The sequence below is a fragment of the Bubalus bubalis genome, chromosome 16, assembly GCF_019923935.1.
Source record: "Bubalus bubalis isolate 160015118507 breed Murrah chromosome 16, NDDB_SH_1, whole genome shotgun sequence".
In the NCBI taxonomy this organism is placed as follows: Eukaryota; Metazoa; Chordata; class Mammalia; order Artiodactyla; family Bovidae; genus Bubalus; species Bubalus bubalis.
The window spans coordinates 8,444,568-8,472,067 of record NC_059172.1 but is presented as its reverse complement, the minus strand read 5'-3'; the positions used below and the strand labels follow the sequence as shown (position 1 = coordinate 8,472,067).

The 27,500-nt window shown below is 61.2% G+C and overlaps 4 protein-coding genes across 29 annotated transcripts in view; 2 read left to right on the top strand and 2 right to left on the bottom strand.

Moving 5' to 3' along the window:
• Positions 1–1,672, top strand: part of DGKZ (diacylglycerol kinase zeta) — a 44,864-nt gene extending 43,192 nt beyond the window's left edge. For 12 of the 14 annotated variants that reach the window (XM_025266124.2, XM_025266125.1, XM_025266126.1 and 9 more), the window contains 4 exons: positions 144–264; positions 338–371; positions 612–711; positions 963–1,672. In XM_025266124.2, coding sequence (XP_025121909.1) covers positions 144–264; positions 338–371; positions 612–711; positions 963–1,079 — 372 coding nt within the window. In that variant the 3' untranslated portion in view covers positions 1,080–1,672. Of the gene's footprint in view, positions 1–143; positions 265–337; positions 372–517; positions 712–962 lie in introns of those variants that run through there. The other 2 variants (XM_044929201.1, XM_044929202.1) reach the window with 2 other exon arrangements.
• A 259-nt stretch (positions 1,673–1,931) lies between these two features.
• Positions 1,932–4,994, top strand: MDK (midkine). Of its 4 annotated transcripts, none has more exons than XM_006042380.3 (5): positions 1,932–2,070; positions 3,312–3,388; positions 3,500–3,667; positions 3,764–3,925; positions 4,629–4,994. In XM_006042380.3, exons 1-5 carry the CDS (start codon positions 2,045–2,047, stop codon positions 4,652–4,654), a joined length of 459 nt encoding a protein of 152 aa, XP_006042442.1. In that variant the 5' UTR covers positions 1,932–2,044; the 3' UTR covers positions 4,655–4,994. The 4 variants fall into 4 exon arrangements, with proteins under 4 accessions (XP_006042442.1, XP_044785142.1, XP_044785141.1 ...); XM_044929207.1 differs by lacking the exon at positions 1,932–2,070 and adding an exon at positions 2,309–2,327; XM_044929206.1 differs by lacking the exon at positions 1,932–2,070 and adding an exon at positions 2,357–2,375.
• Positions 4,995–5,141: 147 nt separating this feature from the next.
• CHRM4 (cholinergic receptor muscarinic 4) lies at positions 5,142–13,203 on the bottom strand. Its single transcript, XM_006042381.3, has 2 exons — positions 13,082–13,203; positions 5,142–7,709 (listed from the first exon to the last, which is right to left on the bottom strand). The coding sequence occupies exon 2, from the start codon at positions 7,678–7,680 to the stop codon at positions 6,238–6,240; it is 1,443 nt and encodes a 480-aa protein (XP_006042443.1). The 5' UTR covers positions 7,681–7,709; positions 13,082–13,203; the 3' UTR covers positions 5,142–6,237.
• Positions 13,204–16,904: 3,701 nt separating this feature from the next.
• The window catches only part of AMBRA1 (autophagy and beclin 1 regulator 1), a 172,445-nt gene continuing 161,849 nt past the window's right edge, over positions 16,905–27,500 (bottom strand). For all 10 annotated transcript variants that reach the window (XM_006042382.3, XM_006042384.3, XM_006042387.3 and 7 more), the window contains 3 exons: positions 26,037–26,129; positions 24,587–24,780; positions 16,905–18,473 (listed from right to left, as the gene is read on the bottom strand). In XM_006042382.3, the coding sequence (XP_006042444.1) occupies positions 17,983–18,473; positions 24,587–24,780; positions 26,037–26,129 (778 nt within the window). In that variant the 3' untranslated portion in view covers positions 16,905–17,982. The remainder of the gene's footprint in view (positions 18,474–24,586; positions 24,781–26,036; positions 26,130–27,500) is intronic.

Sequence of the window (27,500 nt, the reverse complement as noted above, 5' to 3'; positions counted from 1 at the left end):
CAATGTCTCTCCCTTGCACTCCCAAAAGACCCCTGGAGACCTCTAGGGAGCCTGGGGCCTGTGTAAGAGTTGGAGGGGTGTTTCTGTGGTGGGAAGGAGGGTGGTCTTGAGGTGCCCAGCCTTGCCCTGCCTCCTGCCCCCAGCTCCAGGAGCTGCACCGAGCTGGGGGTGACCTCATGCACCGTGACGAGCGGAGCCGCACGCTCCTGCACCACGCGGTCAGCACTGGCAGCAAGGAAGTGGTCCGCTACCTGCTGGAGCACGGTGAGCTGGAGCCCCCGGGGCCGCGGGGAGGCTGCTGGGCCTCTCTAACCTCTTCCCCCCTGCCCTTCTCCAGCGCCCACTGAGATCCTTGATGCCGTGGAGGAAAAGTGAGTATCTGGGCAGGGCAGGACCCCAGTTACCCTGGAAACCACCCAGGCTTCATCTAGCCCTTCTGTGTGGATCCTGTCAGAGCCCATAAAACCCTTCCTGGCCATATCTGTCGCCCTCTGGGCCACCCCCCGCCCCACCCCAGGACCCCACACTTCCTGCCCCTTCTGATGGCCCCTGAGGAGACACGAGGGCCCAGAGGACTGGATGGGGTCCACAGCCAGCCCCTGTTCCCCCAGCGGGGAGACCTGCCTGCACCAGGCGGCAGCCCTGGGCCAGCGCACCATCTGCCACTACATCGTGGAGGCCGGGGCCTCGCTCATGAAGACTGACCAGCAGGTGAGCAGAGGGGCAGAGCGGGCACGGAGGAATCTACGCAGACAGAGCCAGCCTTCCCCGCACTCCGCCCATGGGAGAGGGGAGCCTGGGGAAGGGTGGCCTCGGGGGATTCAGAGCTGGCCTTCAACACAGCCCGGACCCCAAGCCTGAGATCACAGAAGGCGGCTTCTCCCGAGGGAAGCGCCCTGTCTTCTAGTCTGTTGGGGCCAACAGGCTCCTGAGGTGATGGCAGCCCCCCCAACCCCATCCAGGGTGACACTCCCCGGCAGAGGGCGGAGAAGGCTCAGGACACGGAACTGGCGGCATACCTGGAAAACCGGCAGCATTACCAGATGATCCAGCGGGAGGACCAGGAGACCGCGGTGTGAGGGCCGGCCAGCCCCTCCTGGCCTCCGCGCTGCCACATTCCAGTCAGACGGCCACAGAGGGACCCGGCCCCAGGGAAGGAGCCGCGTGCTGTTCCCTGAGGAGCTGCCCAGACCTAGGGCTGGACTCTGAGGAGCTGGGGGGGGTCTCACCCCGTCCCCTGAGGCCGCAGCCTAACCCGGAGGGAGGCTCACAGGGGACCAGGAAACTGGACTGGGCTGGGCAGGCCTGGGGGTGGGGGGCATGGCATTGGGGGGGCCCACTGCTATGGGGGCTGTGGAGTTCAGGGGCCGCAGCCAGGAGGGCAGAGGGCCTTGAGGAAGCCCTCAGGAAGAGGCTTCGTAAGCCTCCCAGCCCTTTGGGACTGTCACTCTGAGGCTCCTGGGGGCTCGGCCCCCTCTCCTGCCCTGACCCCCCCCACCCCCACCCGGGGTCTTCTGCTGCATCTGCCTGCCCGCCGCCCTGCTTAGCGTGTGACCCTCCTCCCAAACCCTGTCATTTCACCTCCGACTCTGTGGCCTGGGGGTTGGGATGGGGCTCCCTCATGGTGACATGTTTACAGCTGGGTGTGACTCAGTAAAGTGTATTTTTTTTCCTTTCTGCTTTTCTTTTTTTGGGGGGGTGGGGGGTCTTCCTGAAGCAGTGGGATCTGTTGGGTTATCCGCAGGGTTGGGGGACTGGATGCCATGAACGCAGACCCATTTCAGGGAGTCCTGATTCCTGTGTGGGGGTGGGGTCTGAGGGCCTGCCCGGGACCTGACCTCGGCCAGGCTGCGGGGCTCGCAGGGGCTGGGGGAGGAGCCAGTTTCCTCCAGCTTCCCGCTTCCCGCTGGGACGATAACAATGAAAGTGAAAGAGGTGGGGCAGGGGCCTGGCCTGGTTTCTTGTGCCCGGTTGCCCTGTGGCTGGGCAAGCCCCCTCCCCCTGGCCTCCACCACTCTGGCTCCTACGGGGACCTGAGGAGGCGATGCCCGAGGGCCCGGCTCACAAGAGGTGGGCATTTGCAGCCTTTGCAAGGCCGGATCTGGAACTTCTCAGACGGCTCCTGTCTGCTCTTAAGTCTTAACCAAACCCCGGCCTGCGGGCTCCTCCTTCCTTAACCGCCCCCCGCCCCCCCGCGCGCCCCCTCCAACTTGCGCTCCGAGAAGAGCGCACCGGCCTCCGCGCCCCCCCAACAACTCGTGCGCTCTTCTGGGGTTCCCCTGCGAGCCCCACCGCAACACGGAGTAGAACATCTCCCTGGACACTTGGTGAAGCGATCCGAGGCGGGGCTGGTGCTCCTTCCCCAGCATCTAAGGGTCGCTGAGAGTCTAGCGGGTCCTGGGAGGTGGAGGGGAGACTCGACGGGGTTCATCACTGCACCCTCCCGGGGCTCGGCGGACAGAGCCGCCCACCGGCTCGAACGCGGGCCCCAGGCCGGGACCTAGGACACACCCGGGGCTCCGTACCCTCTCCTGGTCTCCACCTAAGGCTCCGTGGCCGTGGAGGGAAGCGGGCGTCCAGGGGGAAAAGGGGACGGAAAACCGGGGCTAGGGCCGATGCAGCGCCAGATTGAGGCATGGGGAATGGAGTGCGGGGACCAGACGGAGACCCGGGGCCGGGAGAGCCCGGGATCGGAGGATGGGGAGCCCAGGAGAGCCGGGTGTCTGAGAGCCGAGGGCAGAGGCCGGGTGAGGCGAGGGTGTGGGGCGAGCAGCGGGAAGAGGTGGGGTAGGGGCGCGGGGAGGGAAGAGAGGCGGGGACGCCGGGGTCGGGGGGGCGGCGCGGGTTTGAGGGGAGGGGGCGGGGCAGGTCCTTCCTCGGTAGGGGGGAGGGGGCGGGGGCCCATGTGACCGGCTCAGACCGGTTCTGGAGACAAAAGGGGCCGCGGCGGCCGGAGCGGGACAGCCCGGCGCGGGAGGGAGCGAAGCCGCGCGCGCGGGCAGCGAGCGAGTGAGCGTGCGGGGCCCCGGAGGGCGCGCGGTGGCTTCGGGCCCCCCAGCCGCTGCTCATCTGGGGTCCGGAGGCGGGGAGGGGGTCTGAGCTGCGTCCCAGGCTCCAGGAGGCCCCCGGGGAGATTCCTCCCGCTGTGCGCCCGGGCTGGCAGCGAGGGGCCGGCCCCCCCAAGTCCGCCGCAGTAGCAGCCCGACCCTTTGGGCCTGGCCTGGGAACTGGGGCAAAGTTGGGGGGGGGGGTGGTCCACGCCTGCGGCCCCCGGGGTGGGGGGAGGATTCTGACCCGTGCTCTCCCCTCAGGATGCAGCGCCGAAGCTTCCTCCTCCTCGCCCTCCTCGCCTTGCTGGCGCTCACCTCCGCGGTGGCCAAAAAGAAAGGTGATACGGCGGGAGCGGGGGACTGAAAGGGGGCCGGAGCCCAGGTGAGGCCAGACCCCAGGAAGGGTGAGTCCAAGTCCAGGTCCTGAGCTCTGTTCCCCGGCGTTGCAGACAAAGTGAAGAAGGGAGGCCCAGGGAGCGAGTGTGCCGAGTGGACCTGGGGGCCCTGCACCCCCAGCAGCAAGGACTGCGGCGTGGGATTCCGCGAGGGCACCTGCGGGGCCCAGACGCAGCGCATCCGGTGCCGGGTGCCCTGTAACTGGAAGAAGGAGTTTGGAGGTGAGGTGGGGTGCCCGCGGAGGGTAGGCGGGGGCCCAGCTTCACAGGCCCCTTCACAGGCTGCCCAGCCCTAACCTCCCCGGGATCTCCCGCCAGCCGACTGCAAGTACAAGTTTGAGACCTGGGGGGCGTGTGATGGGGGCACAGGCACCAAAGCCCGCCAAGGGACCCTGAAGAAGGCGCGATACAATGCCCAGTGCCAGGAGACCATCCGAGTGACCAAGCCCTGCAGCCCCAAGACCAAAGCCAAGGCCAAAGGTTAGCAAGGTGGGGTCGGTAGGGATGGGATCGTCACAGGTGGCTGCCCCAACCTGTGAAGGCAGTGGTGAAGTTGCCGTTTTTGGGTACTGGCCAGTGACTTCTTGATGTCTACACTGTCTTTCTATAGGCAGAGACCTTAGGTGGGTGGTACTGAGAGCTCTGCAGATGGAGTCTGGGAGGTTGAAACCCTGGCTCAAGTAAAGACCAAGTCAGTGGTTCTGTTGGAGCCTTTGGCTTAGGATCCAGGGCAGTGGGCCTGGAAGGGCCTGGCTTTGTCATTTCCCAGCAGGTGGGGGCAGTTTCTAGCTGGGAAGGACTTCTTTACTTCCTCTCTCCCTTAGCTTCCTTCCTGACTCCCGACAGTCCTGGAGGCCAACCAGGCAGAGGGGCATATACCCACTTCCCAGGTGAAGGGACTGAGGCTGTGTTCCAGGGCTGCTGGGACTAGGACTGAGACCGCGAACTGGGAGGTTTTCTGATTTCCCAACGGAAGTCTAAGCTGGCGGAGTGAGGAGTGTCCCAGGGCATCACAATGGCTGCCCTGGCCCAGGGGCTTCCCGGGGCGGGCTGATGGAGAACCACCAGGGGGCAGAATTTTGTTTTCTCTAATGTGCGTGCTGCAGGGAAGGGTGGGGGGGGTGGTGTTCTCCACTGGGTCACCCGAACCCTGCTAATGCAGTGTTTCTTTCTTGTTTTACAGCTAAGAAAGGGAAGGAAAAGGACTAGTGGCCAGGCCCAGATGCCAAGGCACCCCGGCTTCACTAGGAGGCCCGGCCCACACCCTCCCTCCACAGGCTCAAGATGTTACCCACCAGTGCCTTCTGCCTCCTCGTTAGCTTTATCAATCATGCCCTGCTTCTTCCCTTTCACTTGCCCACATCACCCCAAGTGCCTAAAGTGGGGAGGGACAAGGGATTCTGGGCAGCTTGAGCACCGCCCCCCTGCAAAGGTATTTGATTCCCCTGTACCCACTTTTCTTTTTCCCCTACTGGATGCCATTACTAAGAAATAAATAAAATAAATATCTTTTTGTTCCCAATAAAAGCTTTTCTTTTAATATATAAAAGCCCCTTCCCAGGGAGTTTGCTGTGGTGATTTGTTGGAGGTGGGACAATGGAGGAGAGAGAGGGCTGGAGGGAACAGTGGCTTTTGGGGGTTTGGGGGTTTGGCGGTGAGTGCTTCTCCAGAGCTCATGGAGAAAGAACGGTTAGGAACATTTCTTCCAGGGGCCCCTATTATAGACCCCTGGAAGGGTGCCCCCGGTCAAGTCCCCCGAGCCCTTCAGTCCTGTTTCTCCAGTGCCAGGCCAGGGGTGGGGAGGGAACCCGGGGGCGATAGGACTGACTCCCCCATCTCAGTTTCCCCCAGGTCAGGATCTTTGGGTCCAGCCCTGCCCATCCCCCCCCCACCCGCCCCCATCAAGGAAGACTGTTGGGGTCAAATCCACCCCACCTGGGGGTTTCTCCCTGGTGACCCACCGGAGCGTCCCTCATACTCCGCAGAGGCCAGTGCGAATACCCCTCGCAGTCCCACCTTCGCTACACGTGACCTGGGACAAGCCCCCTCTTTGGGGAGGGGGACAACTCCACAGAAGGATGGAACCGCTCAGCTCAGCCTAGGGTGGGAGGTGGCAGACCCCAGTTCCTGAGTGAACCCCTGATCTCCCCACTGGCCCATCCCGAATGTGACCCAGGCGTGCTATAAGGGGTATGTTCAGGGCCCACTCTACCTGGCTTCCAGCCAGCCCACCCCCCACACCCACCCAACCAGAGCCTGGCTGAGTAGCTGCAGCAAGGGGAGTCTCTGCCCCTGGAGTGGCATTTAGGAGGAGGGGCCGAGCCTACATGCGGGGGTGTCGGGGGCAGAAAGCACCGGTTACAGCAGAATAGGGGTCCCTCCCCTTCCATTCCCTTCCTGAGCCTCCTTTCCCAACCACTGGCCCTCTTGCTCCTCCCAAAGAAGGCTCTGCTCCCCTCCAGATGTCCCTTCTTTCAGCCATGCTGGCCAGTCACAGTGGGGCAAGGTGCCCAGGTAGACCAGTGCCCCCCAGCTCCCTGAGGCAGGACAACAGAGATGGGTCAGACCGTCCGGCTCAGTCACCTTCTGGGGCTGATCCTCCTCGGCCTGAGCAGAGACCTGGTCTCGGAATCCAGCCAGAGCTTCTTCTGAGCCTCGCGGGGTCTTGGGGACCTCAGTTCTCTTCGGAGAACCTGAACACTGAGAAGTGCCTCCAAATCTCTCTGGGACATCAGCTGAGCCACGTGGCTACCCGCACACGCACCAGCACCTCCAGTGGCACCCCTGCCTGCCTACCTGGCAGTGCCGATGTTCCGATACTGGCAGAGCAGCAGGTGCCGGAAGGTCTTTTTAAAGGTGGCATTGCAGAGGGCATAGCAGGCCGGGTTGATGGTGCTGTTGACGTAGCAGAGCCAGTAGCCGATGGACCACACAGTCTCGGGGATGCAGCTCTGGCAGAAGGTGTTCACCAGGACCATGACGTTGTAGGGCGTCCAGGTGAGGATGAAGGCCAGCAGGATGGCAAAGATGGTCCGAGTCACCTTGCGCTCCCGGGCCGCCATCTGCCGCTTCTTCCGCACCTGGCTGCGGGCAATGCTGGCAAACTTCCGGGCCACGTTGGCTGCCGGGCGCATGCCAGCCGGCGTGGCAGGCACAATCTCGATGGCCGTCACACACTCGTTGCCTGTCTGCTTCGTTACAATCTGGATCTTGGACCATTTGGAGGCCGGGTTGAGGGTCCGTGGCTGGAGGGGGGGTGCGGGTGTGGCCGGCGTGGTGGCCTCTGTGGTTGACAGCTCTGTGGGCGGGCGTTCCTTGGTGTTTTGGGTGGCGCTACCCGAGCTGGACTCATTGGAGGTGTCCTTGTCAGCCACGGGGCGTGGCGGGGGTGGCAGCACGGGCGGAGGAGCCTCCTCCAGCTTCCCGTTGCGCAGCTCGCCCCTAGCCGCGGTGTCTCCTGGGGGCGGAGGTTTCTTGACACTCTGCTTCATCAGGGGGCTCTTGAGGAAGGCCAGGGTCTTGGCCTTCTTCTCCTTCGGGCCTTCGGGCCGGTGCTTGTGAACTCGGCTGCGACTGGCCAGGGAGATGTGGACGTAGAGCACCGTCATGATGACCACGGGCAGGTAGAAGGCGGCAATGGCTGTGCCGAAGGTCACCGCGGGGTTGGACAGGAACTGGATGAAGCACTGGTTGTCAGGCACCGTCCGCTTGCCCACCACGAACTGCCAGAACAAGATGGCAGGCGCCCAGAGCACGAAGGACAGGACCCAGGCAGCGGCGATCATCAGCCCCGCCATCTTGGTGGTGCGCCGGGCGGGGTAGGTGAGGGGCTTGGTGACGCAGAAGTACCGGTCAAAGCTGATGATGAGCAGGTTCATGACAGAGGCGTTGCTCACCACGTAATCCAGGGCCAGCCACAGGTCACAGACCACGGCGCCCAGAGGCCAGTAGCCCTTGATGATGTATACGGTGTAGAGGTTCATGGAGAAAGCGCCTATGATGAGGTCAGCACAGGCCAGGCTGAAGAGGAAGTAGTTGTTGACCGTCTGCAGCTGCCTGTTGACCTTGATGGACAGCATCACCAGGATGTTGCCCACGACCGTCACCAGGCTCAGGGAGCCTGTCACCGTGGCGATGAACACCATTTCCACCGTCTCATAGCGGTTATGGGTTGACGTGACCAGGCGCACAGACTGGTTGCCCGAGCTGCCGTTGATCGGGGTGAAGTTCGCCATTTTGGACAGCGGCAGTGGGCGGACAGTGTCTGGAACAAGAGAGGAAGGGGGTGAACTGTTGAAGCGCATGAGAGGCATGAGGTGAGGTGCCCTGGAGTCAAGGTGACAGGAGAAACATCGTCCTGCAAACCTTAGAGAACCCGGTCCCATCACTTCCTCCTGTCTCCACTCATGCAGCATTTACTGGGTGCCTACTCTGTGCAAGGGGACGACAGAGGATGAGATGGCTGGATGGCATCACTGACTCAATGCACATGCGTTTGGGTAAACTCTGGGAGTTGGTGATGGACAGGGAGGCCTGGCGTGCTGCAGTCCATGGGGTCGCAGAGAGTCAGACAGGCCTGAGCGGCTGAGCTGAACTGAGCTCTGTGCAACTGCTGTTGTAGGTGCCGGGGTTACAGACGTGCAGGAGACACACACGCAGCCTCCCACTCTCACAGAGTTCAAATCCCGATCGGGGGAGACATACAAACACATGAGCAAGGAAAAAGTGCTCGAATGAAAACAAGGACAGGTGACAGAGAATGAGTCAGAGAGGGGATGGGCAGTCAGAGCTGCAGAGAGGGGCCTCAGCGAGGGCAATGGCCGAGGCCCAGAGGCATGTGCGAGGTATGGACAGGAGGCCAGTATGGGTGGAGGGGTGGGGGCAAGGGTGGTCCCTGACACCAGCACGTGCCTCAGGTCAGAGGTATTCCTTCATTCACCCTCTTTGTCACTTCTTTTCTTTTTAGATTTTTAAATGTTTTTTTAATTAGAGGATAATCACAATATTGTGCTGGTTTTTTGCTATCCATCCACATGAATCAGCATTAGGTAGATGTATGTCCCTTCCCTTTTGAACTTGGTCACTTCTTAACCAAAAGTTGCAGCGGGACTTGCCCACTAATCCCTACAGAAGGCACTGGGGACAAAGGCAAGAATATATACTACCAGCTAACGTGCATTGTCTACCAAGCACTTTCTATGCTTTTTGTAAGTATTAATTCATTTCATCCTCACAACAAACCTAAGAAGTAGACGCTGTTATTTATTTGTTTATCGGTCGTGGGGCATGGCATGTGGGATCTTAGTTCCCTGACTAGGGATCAAACCCACACCCTCTGCAGTGGAAGCATGGAGTCTTAACCACTGACTGCCAGGGAAGTCTCAGACATTGTTATTTCTGACTAACAGATGAAGAAACCGAGGCCATAACCTGCCCAAGGCTCCATAGCTCCTGAAGCTCCTGTTGCTGTCCCAGAGCTAAGGGATCTGGCAGAAGGAGGCCCAAAGAGCCACAGGAGACAGTGGTCCCAGAGGTGACCTGACCTGATCATGGAACAGGTGGCATGGAACAGGAAATTCAATGAGGAGGGGACAGTGCCACTGTGGCAGCCCCTCTCGGAGCCCTCCCTCATCCCCAGGGCGTGGGGGTGCAACGCAAGGGTAGCTGGGGTCTGTCTGTGAAGAATCAGAAGCCGAAAGGGCCCGTCCGCTGAGGCAAGACTCCCAGGGCTTCCCGGGGGCCAGTGCCCGATGGGAACCCGAAGGAGGAGCAAGTGGCCCAGAGGGACTGCGGCAGCGGCACCCGTGGCCAGCCCCCGAGGGTGCCCCTTGCCTGCCAGTGCACACTGGGCGCCCTTGCCGGAAGCCCCCAAGCCTGGGGCCTCTCCCTGAAGCCTCTTCGCGTCCCCCCACCTCCTCTCCCTCTGTGTGAGGGAGGCCCACGCCCAGCGCGCTGTGCCAGGGCAGCCGTTCAGCCCAGCCTCCTTCACACCCGCCAACACGCACACCATTACACACGCACACGGGCCCATCACAGCCCTGCCAGCCCCGCAGCTCCCTGGCGTATATACGTAGTTCTGTGCGTCTGTGTGAGAGAGAGGCGGAGGAAGCGGGGTGTGGAGGAAGGAGCCCGTGCCCCGCAGCCCAGGCTCCCAGGGTCTTAGCTGGGTGGCCATGCACAAGCCACCTCGCCTCCCTGCCCCTCCCGGTCTCCTTTGCAAAGTAGAGAGAGAGGCTGCCTGTCCTGGGACAGCCTCCCTCCTGGCAGCGATGTGGGTCAGCACCTCAACTGCCTCTCCAGCACGAACGTGCACTGGAGGCTGGAGCCAGGTGCCAGGGTGACCCCCCGCGCCCGCCCTCCCCTCCAAGCCCGGCTTCAGTCAGCTGCCATCACAGCCCCAGCCTCCTGGCCTGGCAGTTTCAATCCTCACACCCAAATCCTTAGTTCACAGGAGAGGCTCAGAGCAGGGTGGTGCCACCCCCAAGGTGGCAGAAGAATCAAGGGCAAAGACCAAGTACCATGCTCACAGACTCCAAAATAGAAGCTTGGGCACCACCTTCTGGGCGAGACAGGAGGCAGAGGCACCCGGCCTGGGGAGGCTGCCTTCTATAGACACGTGCCGGCTGGCTGGCGAGGGCTGGGCAGGAATGGTTCATCCACCAGCCCCAAGGAAACCCTCGCTTTAGACCTTCTCCCCCAGCCCCCCGCCAGGGTCCAGACACAGGCCAGTGAGATAGAAATGGAGCTGGAGGTACCAAACAGGAAACACATAATAGCTCTTGTTTATTGAGTGTGAACTATGAGTCAGGGATCCCTCCGAGCTTTTTATATAGATTATTGGGTTTAATCCTCACAGCAGCCGAAAAAGGCAGGTGCTATAAGTGTCTTCGTCTTACTGAGGTATCTTCTAACACGCGAGGATAATGTGAATTAACTTGCCTAAAGTCACCCAGTGTGTAAGGAGGGGTGGGGGCAGAATTAGAGCCCGGGAGCCACCTTAACCCCAAGGTGCTACAACAGCCTCTTGTTTTCCTGTCTCTACTCTACCCTGCCTCAGGTGGCCTCAGCGGTTAAAAGAATCCATCTGCAATATAGGAGACACCAGAGACAGGAGTTCGATACCAAGGTTGGGAAGATCCCCTGGAGAAGGAAAAGCAACCCACTCCAGTATTCTTACATGGAGAATCCCGATGGACAGAGGAGCCTGGCGGGCTATAGTCCATGGGGTCACAAAGAGTCGGACAGAACTGAGCACACAGCACAGGGATGGATCAGGGGAGGCCTGGGTGTAGGGTCTCTTCTCATTTCCTGTGGGCTCCCTCTCTTAGCTTTCCCAGAGAAAAACAGATCTCTTATCTCCATCTGAACAGCTTGTCTCCAATCAGGTGGCCAAGGGTTTACTCGCCTTGGACCTGCTTGGGGAAGCGGCCAGCTGCAGACAGGTCTAGGCAAATACTTTCCCCTCTTCCCGCCCCAAATATCTTTCAGGGGGTCACCCGCAGACATTCCAACTGCAGCCTCTGCTGGGGTGCTTCTCTGGGATTGAGGCCCCGCGGGAACCTGGGGAGCAGCCACCGCCCGGGGATGTGTGCACCGCTAGATGGCAATGTCGGTCCCTGGGTGCAGCTCCGGACCTAGAGCGGGTGGCCGCTATTCGCCCACCGCCCCCAAACTCCAAGAGCGACTGGGAATGCAGGGGAAGTCCCAGGCAGGGCCTCACAGGGGAGGGACTAGGGTCCCCCTCGCCAGGCCCCGCTCCGGAGCTGCCTTGGGCTCCTCCAGGGGTTCCACAGTGGGAAAGTTAAGGGCACCCGGTTCCATCCGGCACACTGTGAGGCATGGGTGGGCGGAAAGGCGAGTGCGAGTTCTGTTTGTGTGTGATCACTGGGGAGCGCGAGTAGAAGCTAGTAGCTGTCTGCATGTACTGTGTGTGTGCGCGCTGAGCCACGCCTGGATACCAGTGCGCCCCTGTGCGCGTGAGCATGCTCGCGCGGTGTGGACACGTGCATGTGCATGTCTGTGTGTGCCTGGAGTGCTGCGGCCTGGGGATGCACACGGTTCGGGTGTGCCTGCATCTGTGAGCCTGTGTACAGGAGCAAATGCCGGACCCACCGTGGGTCCTGTGGGTCCCGCCCCTGCCCGGAGGCTCAGCCCATACTTCGGCTGTCTGAGTAAGAAGAAGGTCGGCCAAGAACCCGGGTTTAGATCGCTCCCCGCCTGTGTATGGGGAAGCGTTCCCGGCTGCACCGCCAAGACCGGACTACAATCTGAGTTGCCTGGGAGACCCCAGACGTGGGGGCGTCGTCTTAGCCCAGGGCCCCGCGGTGTCTGCGTCCCCAGCGTTGAGGTGCCAAGTGCCGGGCTGGGACGGACTTTTGTCGAGGGGTTGCTGTTTGAGTCTCTCAACCTGACTTGCGGGACACTAGGTTCTGCTCCGTGTGCCCACTGCGCAGATATCGCCAAAGGGCGCCCAGTCCGCAGGGCAGAAGGCTGCAAGAAGCACCTCCATAACTGGGAGGCCCGGCCGGGACTTGTGTAAGGCGTGTGTAAGACTCTTTCCCATCTCACACTCCTAACCCGCCGAAGAGGCACCGCCCGGCTCCAGCGGCTGGAGAGGGCACCCGGCCTCTCGAGCCCTGGAGTGGGGTGGGCCTCGTTGGGAATTATTACCGGGCCCAACTGGAGACCACGTCTCCCCGACTCCCAGGTGGTCGAAGGGGCCCTGGTTCCCCCGTGCCCCACCCTCCCCCAACTCCCTGGAACGCAGTTCCTGCAGCCTCTGGGCGTGGGCACCTTGCTTTCCTGGGTCCTGGAGCCCCCTTTTCCCAGGCGCGGTGGGCTCTCATTCCCTGTACGCCAGGGCCAGGGGGCGGTGGTGGTGAAGGGCGGGGGTGGGGGCGAGTCCTCGATTCCTAGGCGTTCAAGCTAGGGCTCCAGGAAGGCTGTGGTCTCTGCTGTGTCCCTGGGGCAGGAGAGGAGACTCAGGAGTTGCGGGGAGGAAGAAGGGGCACAGGGGATTTGGCACCGACACTGCGCGTGACACTTCCGCCATGGGGCTCGGGGCTTGGTGCTGGACCTCCCAGTCTCTGAGCCTGGGCGACAAAGGCGGGGAGTCTTGGAGGGGGGAGGGCGCCAGGAGAGGGCAGGGGTGTTTTCCGTCAGAGTTCAAGGTCGCTGATGGAGGATTCGGTGGACTGGAGTGGGCTGGCGGCGCCGGGGTGGCGAGGAGACGGGCGGGAAAAAGCCTCTTTGGGGCTTCAGCGCCCGGCGCCCGTAAGAGCTGCCAGTGCAGAATGAAGTGCGGGGTCCCGCCCCCGACGGCTGCCCCGGGCTCCTGAGGGGCTGCGGGCGGGCACACACACCATCACCACCACCGCCGCCGCCCGACCTACTGCCTGTCCATTCCTTCCCGGAGGCGCACCTGGAGAAGCCTCCGAGCCACACTCCGGGCCTTTCTTCCAGCGGGCCCCTCACCCCCAGGCCTTCTGCAGCTCCCAGCACCAGGCTCGCCCCCAAAGCAGCCTGGGGCCCTGTCCTAGTCGGGCCCGCCTCGGGGAGCCTCCGAGGGTCCGCGAGCCACGCGTCCTTCTCTGCCCACCGAGTCCCCCGCCCCCGCGCAGCCGCGGAGTCACTTACCAGACACCTCCGCCCCGTTCCCCTCGCACCTGACAGACGGCGGGACTTGGGGGTGGCCCCGCGGGCCGGCGGGCGGGGCGCGCGGCCGGGCCGCGGGCCGGGGGCGGGGACGGGGTGCAGAGGGGCGGCCCCTGCTCCGCCCGCAGCTCCCGGCGCTGTGGCTGAGACTCGCGCTCACGCTCGCACTTTTCCCTGAGCCGCGTGATGTCACGGGGAAGCAGCCAATCCTGGCGGGGCCGCGCCGCCCGCCCCGGGCCGGCCACCCAACGGGGACGCGCGGGGGGCACCACCCCGGGCGTCGGGGACCCCTACTACGCGCGCCCCTCCCTGGAGCCGGCCGGAGGCGCTCCACTCGGGCACTGTAGGGGGTGGGGCACCGCCTGCGGCCCCCAGCGCGGCTTAGCGGGGGGCGCTGCCCTCCCGGGAGCCTGGGGATGGGGTGGGGTGGGGTGGGGTGTCCGCGTTGTCATGGGGACGCGGCGCCCCCTCGCGGGCTGGGAAGGGAGCTGGCAGCCCCGTCTGGCTGCGCTCCCGCCCCCGCTCTGACCAAGCACTGGGGACGGGGAGGGGGTCTCGTGCCCTGCCCGGGTCTCTCTCCTCACACTGCCCGGCTCGCAGCTGGACCACTGGGGCGCGAGTGTTTGACCCTAACAGGAGGTTATGGGTGGGTGGGTGGGTTCCGTCGGGGCAAAGAGCCGAGGGCCGGAGTTTCGAGCCCAGTTTCGAGCCTCGAGACGGAGTATCGGCCGCCAGGCAGCCAGGGAAGAGGGGGCGCCGTCGGGGCCTGGAAAGGCGCTGGAGAGAGAAGCTAGGCGACAGTCCCTAGGGAGAGAGGAGCTGGCTTATCTCACGCAACCCCGCCCGACCCCCATTCTTGCCGCCCGGCTTCCTGCTCCCGCCCTCCAAGCCGGGGAGCTGGTGCGCGGCCTTTCTCCAGCCCCGGGGACAGGACGCAGCGCCCATCTGGCCTGGAGGGCAAGTTCTCCGATGCCTGTGAGGGAAATCCGAGTGCCCAAGGTCACCTGGGGTGGAACCCGGAACGAGACCCTCGAGGGAGAGAACTGCTGGTCTCTTGAGGTGTCCGTGAACCGCGCGGGCCAAAGCCCCGGGGCTCGGGGCCTTGCCTACCCCGGAGCGGGAGCGCCGGTTGGGGCGCTCGAGGGATGAGCGCTGGGAGGCTTCAGCACCTCGGAGAGCGCCACCTCGGCGCTGACCTCGGCGGCTCTGCTCCGCCTGCAGGCACCAGCTTTCCTGCCTCCCCCGAGACCGCCCTTCCTGCGGCCGGCCAAGGTCCGACTCGCCCCCCGCCCCATCACAATGCCCGGGCCCCGGGGCTTGTCACCCCAAACTCTCTGAGCGCGAACATCCGATTAAACCTTAAGACGGATGGTTTCTTTGCTTGAAAAAACAATTCAAGTCCCGCCCCTCCTCCACGGGTTGGGCGGGGGGCTGTGTGTGCTGGGCGCGGGGAGGTGGAGGGCGTACCGCAGCGGAGGAGGCAGCAGGAGCTGCCAGAAAAGGGGCGGAAACTCAGGCAGGAGCCAGCCCCGTGGTGCTCTTCGTGTGGAGCCCTCTGTGTGAACCCGAGGGCTGCAGCTGGCGGCCTGGGCGAAAGTGAGAAGCAAGCCATCGTCTTTTACCTGAACGATCTGGTCTCCCATGATTCCCATAACCAAAGCGTGGGAAAGGCCCTGCTGTTCTTGCCCCCACCTCACAGAAGAGGAAACAGCCTTGGTTGGTTCATGTGACAATTAGATGGCTGTTTGCACTGGTTTCCCTTTTTCATGTCCCTCCTAGGGCCCGGGGGTCCTTCTAGGAGGGTGAAAGCGTGTGTTTGTACACACATGCAGGTTGGGATGAACTGTCAGATGAGGAAACAAGGCCACTGGAGGCCGCAGAAACTAGAAAAGTCTCCTCCAACAACTCCCCTGAATTCCTCCAGAAGCTGTTGGGCAAAGCTGCTCACGTTTTTCCAAAATGCCTATGGTGGGGTAGGTAGGGCCTTGGGCATCCCCCAATTCCAGATCCCACGTGAACTGTGGAGAGCAGAGCCAGGAACCAGGGGACCTGGTTTAGTCTTTACTCTCTATCTTTGATCCAGCTGGGTCCACAGGCATATTGAAAGTCGCTCAGTCACGTCCGAGTCTTGGTGACCCCGTGGACTGTTCAGTCCATGGAATTCTCCAGGCCAGAATACTGGAGTGGGTAGCCTTTCCCTTCTTCAGGGGATCTTCCCAACCCAGGGATTGAACTCAGGTCTCCTGCATTGCAGGTGGATTCTTCACCAACTGAGCCATGAGGGAAACCCATCTTGGGTCCACAGAACTGCTGGGAACCTGTTGCTTCATCTCCAGTTGTGATTGCTGAGCTCTGCCCCACTGACCCTGCAGCCTTATCATGATAAGCAAGGGGGCCCATGGAGGCTCTACCTATGCACACAAGGGCTTTCTAAGGAAAGGGGATGGTGTGGGGATGGGAGCTGTTGACAGGGGCCTCCAACAGGTAGGGGCTGGGTTCATGCTTGGCCAGTAAGGACAGAGGCAAGCCTAGGCAGGACTGAATTTAGGTCACTTCATCCACAAGGCCTCTTCATACCCCTTTCCCCCCCAAAGTAACAGAGCACATCAGGGTCCCATCTGGGTTCAGACCCTGGCTCCACCAGTGAGCTGTGTGGTCTGGGTGTATCCACCACAGAGGGTTTGAGGTAAGGTCTGATACGATAAACACTGAATCCTCAGCACACGTTCTACAATCAACAAATTCAGAGCTGCCACTCAGACCACAAATTCTTCCTCCCTCTGAGGGGAGGACTGGGTGGAGGGCAGGCACTGCAGGGGGCGCCCTTCTCCTTGCATCCTTTAACGTGTAGCTCAAATCTCACCTCTTCAAGGAGGCCTCCTCCTGCCACTCCAGTGCTCTCAGAGCTGGAAGTAACTTTAGGAGGCTGCAGGGAACAAGCCCTACCTCCTATCCGGAAACAGTGAAGCAAGAGGAAAGGCAAGTGGCCTGCCCAAGGTCACACAGCTGACGTGCCTCTTGGTCCAGAGCGTGCTGTAGTAATACTTGAAATAAAATTCTAGTGCTCCTCACCATATAATTCTTCACATGGTTTCATATTATTTGCTTTAATCTTGTGGTTCTCTCTCTGCTGGGGCACAGCAGACTTCTGTATGCCCCACAGCGTCTGGGAGAGAGTTGAACACACAAAAGTTCCTTGAGAAGTACTTGTTGCTGCAAAAAGCCCTGGGGGTGGCTCTGATCTCCGCGTCCCCGCTGTGAGACGGGGGACAAGAATCCTTCTGCTAACTGGTTTAAAACTCAATGGCCAAGACCCATGGCCACAGCAGACCCCTGGGCCACTGCCCTGACACAAAGCAAAGGGAAACCCAAGCCCCCAGCGCACGGCATCTTGGTTGGGGGGATGGGTACCTGTAGGTGAGGCCCAGCTCCCTGCTGGCCACCCCAGACACCCATGACATGTGCTTTCCAGGACTGCAGGGGAGCCAGCTTTTTGGTCAGTGATTTCTTCACTCCAGGCCCATCATCCTGAGTAGGAAGCAACCAAGATGAGTGACCTCCCACCATTCTTACCCACCTGTTACTGTCAAGGGTGCCCCAAACCTCAGCAGGCCCCTGGAAGCAGGCAGTGGCGGGACACAGACGCAGCATGAAGCCGAGGCAGCAGCCCTTACCTGAGTGGCTTCTGCTGAGGCATCAGCAGCACCGGAGGCAGTGCTCAGTGCCGGGGCGGCTCAGCTCCACAGCCCCCGCGCCCACCGCTACCCCCTCCCTCCATCCGCCGTGGAAACAGAGAGGAGACCGGTGAGGGGCATGTCATCATTTTAATGATGTAGATCTTTGGTGTTTCCCTCATTAGCAGTCAGACCATCCCCTCTCCCACCACAATGTTTCTATGATGAGTTACAAACAGAAAAGTAATCACATTTTTCATACTAAAAACAAAATAATCAGAGCCTTGATTTCTCCACTAGAAACTACACGTACAGTTCAAGATTCCACATGCAACACCTTAAATCACAGACCAAGACCTCACATTCTGACCCGGAGTCTCACCCCTCCCCCAGCCTTGGGCTGGCTTTGGCCTAGGCTCAGCTAACACTGACACCCACAGGTGCTGCTCTGAGGGCCTTGGGGTGGTGGGGAAGGAGGAGCTTGGTGGACAAGCCCTGGGGGCTGGCCAGCCTACACCCCCCCTCCTGAGTGAGGACCTGCCCACTGTCCCTTGACTCCATCCTGTCTTGGGCAAGCAGGCTGCCCCCTCCACTCCATGGCTGTCCCCCACTGGTAAGTGCGGAAGTCCCTGTGCTCAGGAATCTGGGAGCCAGGCCTGACTCCTGACTGTGGTCTCTGGGGGGGGAGATGATCAAGAGGCTGAAGCTCTGGAAGGCTCAGAGACGGAGATGGTTTCTGGGGGCCGGGCTGCTCCTCCTGCTTGAGGGCTCCTAGTGGCTCTGCCTGCAAGGTGAACAGGGGGCAGCCGCTCCACTGGCCACCGGCCAGGATGGTCGGGCCCAGATCTGGAAGACTGTTCACCCTCCTGGGGGCTCTCTGCCCAGGGCTGAGTCCCTTGAGCCTTGGTTCTAGAAGGGGCGGGGGGTGCGTGGCAGGGATACCCACCTCCTCCTCCACTCGCAGTGAGCACGGCAGTCTGTGACTCCCCTGGGCCCCAGATCCTGGAAGGGTCTAGTCCCCGGAGGCAAGCCTGGCCCCTTGCACCGCCTCACTCCCTGCTGCCCCGGATGGACGCCCTCCTGACCCCCACCCTCGCGCTCCTGTTCCCTGACGCAGCCCGCGGCTCTTCTGTGCGCTCAGTTCCCAGTCAGCTGTGAGGTCCGGTTTCTGCTCAGCGGTTCACGGGGAGGCACAGGGCACGCCTGTCTCTACCTGTCCCGTGGCTCCCCGCTGGGGCCCGCCGCCTCCCCCCTGCGGCTGCCCCCGCCATCAGGAAGGTGGTTGCTGTTGGTCAGGTCGCAGCGCGGCGGGGTTGGTCCCTCGGTGCTGGGGAGGGGGGCAGGAGGAGGGGCCGGGGAGGAGGAGGGCAGGGCGGACTCCCGCCCAGGGGTAGCGGGCCGCTCCCAGGAGGCTGTCCGGGGGCTCAAGCCTCGCTCTGCCAGCTGCCCGGCTTCCGGGAGCAGTCCCCGAGAGGTGGAGGGCTGCGGCGAGGGGGTGCGCACGGCCCCCGGCTCCGTGCCCGTCTGGGAGCTGCGGTGAATGCGGTGGCTGACAATGATGTTGTTTCCGAAGCCGCCCATGGAGGCCATGGTGGTGCTCTGCTCCCGTTGCACCACGGCTGTCATGCCCCCTTCAGCCATCAGCCGCTGGATCCTGCTGAGCGCGTCTTCCCCGCTGGCCCCGTAGTCCGAGCCCTCCCCTGGAAAGTACAAGGCAGAAGGGAGGGAGGGAATCAGCTGCTGGCCTGGGCCTCTGAGTCAGGCAGGACAGTGCTAGGAGGAGCGGGCGGATTCTAGCTACAGGCAGAAACAGGGCAGTGACCAACCCCTGGGTTCAGGAATCAACCAAGTGGATTTCAAGGATTAAGACTCTCTGCTTCCAATGCAGCAGGTGTACAGGTTCCATCCCTGGTCTGGGAACTAAGATCCCACATGCTGCACAGTGCAGTCAAAAGGAAAAAAAAAAAAAAAAAATCAAGTCAGGGACTTGGAAGCCAGATAAGACGCCCCAAACAATCCTAATTTACACTTCAGCCTAGGGGGCTGAGACTGCTCAGCAGGGTAAGAGCAGGCCTGGACCGGAAGCTGGGAGTCTGCCTTTAACCCCTTGGACACCAGAGGTAGGCTGGTCTTGCATCCCATGGAGGCGGCCCAGAGAACTGGTGGTGTCTGTCCCTCCCTGTCGCACACAGCCTAGTAGACCTGGGCCTGGGAAAGGGTCCACGCCCGGTGTTCAGAAAGCGAGGGCGCTGCACAGGGTGTGGCTAGGAGACGAACGCTCTGCTCGGGACCTTTTCAGAGCTGTGTTCTCTCTCTTCATCGTTCTGTTTATGTCCCTTTCTAAAAGCACAGGAGGAAGACGATTTTCAAGGGTTCCTTCGAAGGCATTCTGTCTCCTCTTATTGTCCCACGTTATCCCCTCGTACTCTTCTCGCGGGGCTGGATATCTGATACCCTCATGTTTCCCTGGAGGCAGCCACTGCCTCGGCCTGACGTTTCAGTCTGCACCTTGAGGGAGGGACACAGAAGGTCCTGCTCCTTCCCCAAGGGCCTGAGCATATCCTTGTAGGGGGCAGAGGACACTGGCTAAGATCTCCGTCCTGCCATTCACTTAGCTGTGTGACCGTGGATAAATCCCTTGCCACCCACATTCCTCAGTTTTCTGACTTGCAAAAGAGGGATGAAAACATCCAGCCTGCACAGTGCCAGGCGGAGGGAATGAGATGATGCCCGTTAAGCATCTGGTCCACAGCGGGTGCTCCGTGGTGGCTGTCATCAGTAACCCGGGCTCTGCAGGAAGAGCCCCACCCGAGGGGCCTTTCTCTAGCTTGGGCTGCTCGCTTGTGCTCAGCCCTCACTGGGCAGTTAAGTAGTCTAAGCCTGTGGGCAGCTATGATCAAGGCTCTCAGGCTGCCAGGGCCGCTCTACCAAACTATGGACAGGTTTGTGTCCTTTGGCGATCTGATGGCCACCTGGGAACTCTGCAGTTTGGGCAGCTCCGTGGTGAGTTTTGAACTTTTGGCGCTATTTGTTGTCAGTTGCTATCTCTGCAAGACTTTCTCTGCTGCCGCACCGTCCAGCGCCTTGTCCCTCCTTGCCTGGTCAGAGCTGGGCATCCAGGCACCGTCTGGCCACCCAGCTGTGCCGACGTCCCAGTAGGCCCCTCCGTCCTCGCGAGTGCATGGTGGCATGTGCTGGCGCTCCCTCCTCGGGGAGACAGCACTCCCCAGTGCTAAGCAGGGGCTCCGCCGAGGCTTTTGCTTTTCTCCAGATTTTCTGGTAAATTCTACCCTCCCACCTCCAGCCCCTCAAGACAGCTGCCTTTAGGCGCTTCCCCCTTAGGCAGCTCATGGGAAAAGCCGTCCAGCGGCGGGTAAGGAGTGGGAGGAAAGGGCACCCAGGGCCTCACTGCCAGCAAAGCGTCTACTCTGTGAGCTGAAAGGGCTGCCGGGGGAGGGCCCGGGGGACCCCTGCGCTCACTGCCACCCCTACGGTTTTCCAAGCGCTCCATGTACCGAGGCTCCCCAGCCTGGTCAGAGGTGTGCAGCGGGCTGGCCCACGGCCTGCTGGCACTGGCGCTCCCTGGCTGGGCGCCGTGCCCACTGAACACTCTGCTCTTTTCCCGTACCTCACTCTGGGGGCCGGGCAGGGCCGCTCGGGGCCCTCAGGGAGCTGTCACAGTTAGGCCCCAGCACAGCTGTGGGCACCTGACTCTGGGCCCTCCTGTCTGTTCCCGCTGCACCGGTACCTGCGGTCCCAGCCGCCTGTCACTGCAGCCGGACTGTTTGTCTGAACGGGTCTGTGGGCTTCTCTCCCCTTCCACCCAGCCTCCAGGCAGCTACTACTGCTGCCCTAATTCTGCTTGGAGCCACTGGGTTCTGGCCGAGTCCATACTCTTCAAAACACAGCAATCCCGAGTCCTCGAAGTGGGGAGGACGCTCACTGTCAGCCCACAGGCCTTCCGGTGGGGTCCCAGCTGCTTCCCTGGCCACCCCTCTTCCCCCACCCCCAGACTCAGCACCGCCATGGGTGTGCACACCCCTGCCCACACACAACGTGGAGGTCCTCCCCGTCACACACCGGCCCGCTGCCCAGTGGCCCAAGGCCACTTATTCTCAAGGGCAACCCCCGCCCCGGGCCCTGCTGGGCGCGGCTGCCTCTGCTCTGAGCCCCGCAGGGCCCGCACCTCTCCACAACAGAGTCTCTCCCTTCTCGGCTCCGGGTCCCTGATGGCCTCAGACTGCGTTCTGATCCCCTTTGGGCTCGCACTTGAAGTCTACCTGTCAAATGACTGTGTGGGTGACTCCAGGGCTCCCAGACAACCTACAGGCATTCCAGCCTTCAGGGAACCTCAAAACTGGCCACGTGTTGCCCCTGCTCTGCGGGCGCACTTACACGTCTGTCTCCTTTCTGGACTTCAGGTGTGAGAGAAGAGGCGTGGCTTCATCTCTGAATCTGATTCCCTCTGGATTCCTGGCGCCTAATTCAACACTAGTACTAAAGTACTCAATAATTAAGATTGGATAGAAGTGTTCAAAACATACACACTAACGGTTTCCTCAGGGCTGGGTGCGGGGAGCTTCAGCCAGAGCTGTGAGCTGGGCCTCCCGCTTGGGAGCTCTGAGCCGAGGCTGACAGCCCCGGTGGGCCGCCAGCACGTTCCTCCAGAGGAGAACACCCTGGGGGCCTGCGGGGTGAGCTGCGGTCAGGGACCCAGGCTAAGCTCCGGAAGCTGGGCGGCCACAGGACTTGTTTGCTGTCACCTTCCCTGCAGCAGAAGCATTTCTTTTTGTCTTTGAAAAATGGGAGACTGATTTTGTGTTGACAGAAGATCATTTCCTTGGCAAGGTACATTCTGGATGCAGAGGCCAGGGTGGCATCAGGAACTCCCCGTGGTGGCCAGTTCTGGGGTTTCCCCGCCCGGAAGAGGGCGGCCAGGCTGTGTCAGGGGAGGAGCTGCCCGTCCTGATCTCTGGGGCACCCTGTCCCTCACCCTCACGGTTGCTTTCCCTGATCCACGGACCAGGTTCCTGCAGCCATACTATCAGCTTCCCCAGACAACAGAAAGGTCCAGACAACCTTTCCCAGTGGTCAGAGGCAGAGCCGTGGGCTCCCCGAACAGTGAGGCACAGCCAAGCTGGGGGACAGGGCCCCGCCCCGGCTCATTTCATTCGTTCCACACTTGCGGAGGGCCCACTGCATGCCAGGCAGGCACGGTGGCAGTGCTAGGAGCAAGCACAGAGCCCGGGGATGCCTCCCCTCGCTTTTGGAGTGACAGGGCAGGGAAGCTTTAAAGCTGGACCAGCAAAAAAAGTCAACACCTGCCAACTCCCCCCATGGAGGGCTCCTCTGGGAAGTCCTAGACAGAACTGCATGGATTTTAATAAAATTCCTACCCAACAAGAAGATGAGGAGTAGCTAAGAACCCTTCAGCGCTAGCCAGTGGGAAAGGGCTCAGCGAGGGGCACAGAGTGGCAACTGCTGCAAGTGGAGTCCGCTGCCCACCCCAAGGTGCCCGGGCCCCTGGCATGTGGAGGCGTGCACGGGATACCCCCACGGGGCCCAGAAGAAGCGTTACCCAGCTTGATAAGCGGTTTCTTCCACGTGCTTCTGCAGACGTGGCCACTAGTTTGCTGACTGGGGGTGGGGGTTGGGGGGAGAGGAGGGGAGGGGAGATGTGTGTGTGTGAGTGCGAGAGAGAGAGAGAGAGAAAGCTGCTGTGCTTGCCTGTTAGATGGGAAAAGCAGACCAGGGAGAAGTCTGAGCCCGAGGAGACTCCTGACTCCTGCTTCCCCTACCAGAGAGGCAGCAGCGGATGGCGGTCAGGGATGAAGCACCCCAGGACAAGGCTCCTGACCCCAGCAGAGAAGAGGCTGGCTTGTTGGTCTAAGCCCCATGCATCTGCTCCCCTTTTTTCTAGGCATGGGCTTTCTGCAAGGGACTATGACATTGTCCCTTTCAGAGCCAGAGGTCCAGAGGTCCAGAGCTCCAGGCAAAGGTCGCTAGGCCACAGAGATGCAGTGAGCTATCTGAGCTACTCGGCCACAGCTCCCCTCCCGACTGCCCCTCTGAAGGGCTTGCCCTCCACCAACCGCTCTGCTTTGCGGGGAGGAGACTGGGAGAGAATGAAGTTCTGGCTTCTGAAACTGGAAAAGAGACTCTCTTGCCTCCTGCCAGCCCATCCTCCCCACCCTCAAACATGAAGGCCCTCACAATCATAATTGACTAGAGGTCAGAGAAAAGCTGATGGGAGTCAGGAAATAATCAAGGCGTCCTTGGCAGGTGCAAACACAGGAGGACGCCCTTCTTCTCAGGTGGGCGGCCCTGCTGCTCTTGACCTTCGGGGCGGAGGCCTCCCTCCCGAACCAGCTCCCTGTAACCTGCCCTTGCCGCGCGTCCAGCCTCAGTTCTCAACATGTGCTGACCGGCCACAAACAAGAGCCCGCAGTGGTCCTTGGTGCAGACTCTAATGGTTTTGAGCTTGGCGCCCTTGCAGCTGCCGTCCCCTCCGTGAGCAGTGCCTGTCCTCCTCCGCACCCCACTTTGCCTGGCGTTTTCTCATCCCGGAAGGTCGCCTCCTCCAGGAGTCCTCCCCGAGCCCCACAGCCAGGTTGTGGCTCCCCCTCCTCTGCAGTGCAGAGGTTCTAACCACGAGAAGTCACTACCCGCTGGGTGCCTGCCTCTGCTCTAGACTGCAGCTCCTCGGGGAAGCACCAAGGCCTGTCTGTCTCGGCAGCTGCAGCAGCTGACGCCGGGAGAACAAGAAGGGGCCACGCGATCGTGGCAGAGGGGCCACCCAGACCAGGACTCTGCCCGGGGCTGGCGGGAGGCACTCGCGCGCTCTCCTCCTCGGAGAGGCTCGGGCCGCTCCACCCACACCGGGGGTTTCTACCCAGCAGATGGAGGAAGCGGCCGGGGCACAGACCGAAAGGGGACGTGGCTGTAAGACGTGGCAGCTCGCAGCAGCCACGGGACAGTGCCCGGGGCGGGGCTGCAGCATACAGGCTGTGCCGTGAGGGCACACAGGCAGATCTGCTCCTCTGCCTGAAGTACACCTGTCTTCTCCTGGTCTCTCCTGAGCAGGTGGCTTACCACAGACCTAGAGAAGACGGGGCTGTCTGGAGGCTGCCGCATCTGGAGCCGGGAGCAGCCAGGGGCCGGGCAGGGGGCAAAGAGAGTGACCGGGTGAGAACAGCCTATTTAACACAGCTGCCGACACACTCCGAAGGGGGCCGAGCGCTGAGCGCTACGCAGGGAGGTGCTAATTGGTTCTCAGCAGTATGAGGCCAGTACAGAGCCACGGCCCAGCCACACCTGCCACAGGTGAGAGGAAAGGGCTGATAGTGAGCCAGGTTGCAGCCCCAATGGCCGTGAAGGACGCGTGTGTGTAAGAGCCTCCCGACTCGGCTGGCCTGGAGAGGGGAGACACCTACCCCGGGGGGGGAGGGTGGGGGGTTGCCCTGGCAGCTGTCTGGCATGTGAGCTTGCAGCAGGGTGTCCCTCTTGCCTTTTCTGACCCGGTGACTCTCTGAGCCCTCCAAGTTTTAGAGGATAAGGAGGTCAGGGTCCCTGGTGGGGGCCGGCCCAAGTCTAAGAGTGGCCGGGAGGCTGCAATAGGTGGCCCAGATCAGGGAAGTGATACTTCTGCCCAAGGAGGTACCATGGGAGGGGTGCCCACCCTGGTGGCTGTGGTGTGCTCCCAGGACCAACTGTCCGCATGGGGCAGGAGCCTCAGGGAGTGGCGAGAATGGTCCTCACCACCAAACTCCCTCCTCCCTGGCTCATTCCCCCTCTAGTATTACATGGCTCCTACCTTCACCAGGACCTGAAGCCGCCACCCCCGGCTCCTGTATCTCCCGCTCCGTCTGGGTCTCCGCATTCTGCAGCTGCAGGGCCAGAGTCTGGGTGCCCTGAGACGTCACCGACGTGGTGGGGTTCCGGGGCTGCAGGCCGATGGCATTCATCAGGCCCATGTCTCTGTCTGTCCTCCACGTGGCTCTGCTGGTTCTAGCGACAGAAAGGTGGACGGGAGTCAGGCAGGGCTGGGGACAGCGGCCCCACAGAGCCCTGCCTGCTCTGCGCCCGAGCTCGGCACATCCCGGACCAGGGCCTGCAGGCTAAGGCCCACTCCCACAGTGGCCTCCTGCTGCTGGTTAACTTGTACATGTCCTTCTCCTTCAGTTCAGTCCATGTCCTGGGACAGTGAAAAGGAGGTGGGAGAACCATCCATCTTTTGCAAAGACAGCTGGTCCAGTCACTCAAACCGTGAGGGCCTTTCTAGGGAGGCAGAGATGGCTGATCTTAAAAGACACTTACTCAACATTCAGAGAGCCACCAGCTGAGTGGCTAGAAGCCACGGGTCCAAGGGTGAGCAGCCAGAAGTGGCCCTCTCTCTCTTTAGCTTTTCCTTCCTTCTAACTACATGCTGACAAGATTCCAGTTTAAATTCTTGGAACTTCCACTACATAGGACTCAATAGGACTCCTATTGAGGCTATAAAGGATCTTCCTTTACGGCCTTCTGAAAACAGACCCTAAGAAGCAGGGCGCACCAGCTGCCGATGAGTGAGGCCCAGGACCGAAGCTAACCTCCCCTTTCTTGGGCATTTCCTGGGCATGGACCCTCAGCACAGCAAGGGGTGGCAGCGGAGGGAGCCCATGATGTTGTTCAGGATGGGCACCAACCCCTCCTGTCTGGAGCTGTTTCTGGAGACTGTGCCTGGAACTTCCTCGAGGAAGCAGTGACTGCTTTGGCTTTATCGCTGACCCAGTGCTTTGTTTTCTCAGGATGATTCTGTCTCCATTAATGAATTAAATGATGGGAGGACCAGCACCAGGTTCCTACTAAGTGGCCCCTGGGGAGGGTTTGTCCCTGGGCTGCAGCTCTGGGCAGTTTGGTCCCTGAGGCCTGGGTCACGAGGGAGGCTGCCCGTGAGCAATCTCCTAGGGAGGACATCCCTCTCCAGAGCTCTCTCTTCACTGCAGCTCCCCCCGGACACCACGGCCAGGACTGGGGGGCTGGATGGGGTCCTAGCTGGTCTTCAGTCAAGACTCAGAGGGCAGAGGTTCTGTTCTGTTTCTTAGCCATGAAACACTTTTCTTGAACAAAACCTTGTACAAAAGCTCAAAGTGTGAAGTCGAGCAAAAGGGAGCTGATCTTGTTGAGAAGGGACACCCACGGAGCCCCCAGGCCAGGTCCGAGGGCACCGCTCTGGACCCCACTGGAGCGGGAGGGACGGCGGGCTGCCTCCTTCACAAACTCACCCAGGCCTCTCGCTGCTTCGGCTGCTGGAGTGAACAGTGAAGACCGTCTCGTTCAGCTGGTCCCAGTAGTACTCAACACCAGAGTTTGAGGCCCTGGAAATCAGTTGGGAGGAGACAGAGTGGAAGGCGTTAGAGAATGGCCAGAACCCCTCGCTCCCTTTCCTTCCTTCCTCTCTCCTGGGGCTGGGCTGAGGCTGGGAAGAGACGGTCCATGAGGATGCTCAGTGCAGAGCAGCCGGATGTTATCTCCAACAGCCCCGATGCCTGGAGTGGCGCCTTTAGCCTCTTCCATCGCCCAGAGCCTACCTGGCTCCTCTTGGGGGCTGAGAGAAGCAAAAACATAGACACACCAGTCACAGGCCGTGAGTTCCGCATACTCTTCAGCCGTACGAGGCGGGGGCTAAGATGGCCTTGGAGACGCCCAGTGCCACAGCCTGCCCTATCTGAAGGGCATGTGAGGAGACAGAGAGAAAAGAGAAGGTGGTTGTCTACCAGCCAGGAAAGGAGTCCTCACCAGATTGCCCTGTCTGAAGGGCGCGCTCAGTGCTCAGGACATGAGTGGAGGCTCTCACCACTAGGTCTTCCCTACAGCCATGGGGCCAGGAGAGAGGCAAATGAGGGCAAGCTGATGTTCTTATTTGCCTGGAGCTCAGAAGGCTAACAGGACAAAGCTCCCACTGAGCCAGAGAGGCCCACATCTCGTTCTATTCTGGCCCGAGAGCCTCCTCTGCCAGGTAGAGGCTGGAAAAGCAACGAGGAGAGCTGAAGATGACCTGGGAGGGCTCACAAGATTCTCCAGGGGCTGGGGTGAGGAGAGGAACTCCAGCGGTGATAGGCTGGGCGGCTGATGGGAGAGAAAGGAGTTTCTGTCCATCGAGTTCTCCTGGCTGCCGGCCTGGCCCTGGCTCCTTCTTTCCCTGCAGTGGAGTGTCGGGCAGTTTATCACACTCTCACCCAGGCACAACTGCCAGGAGGGAAGCGGGGGCCTCTTATTTTTCTAGACTGACGTGCCTCCTCAGGCAGCAAGCCTGGCTGCCAGCGGTGGGTGCCAAGACACAAGACGCCTTTAATTTTAAAGATTCCCCACTGAAAAAGATGCTACCTACACCAGTCACAGGGCTCAGGGCGGGGTGGGTGGCGGTGAAACGAGAGGATAAAGAGTTGGGAAAGAGGTGTCTTTGAGCCCTGTGATTAGCACTCCGTGTCCGTGAAGAGACTCTACGAGACAAAACGGGCAGCTCTGCTCCGCAGAGGGCCAGGGTGCGCACAGTGGCCTGGAGAAGCTCTGCTCCAGACGGAGCTCCCTCAAATTCACATGCTGAAACCCCACCCCCGAGAGACAGGGTCTTTAAAAGGTAATTAAGGTTAATAAATGAGGTCGTAAAACTGGGACCTTAATCCAGAAGGACTCTGGCCTTATAAAGGAGAGAGAAAGACCTTACTCTCTTTCTCCATCATGTGAGG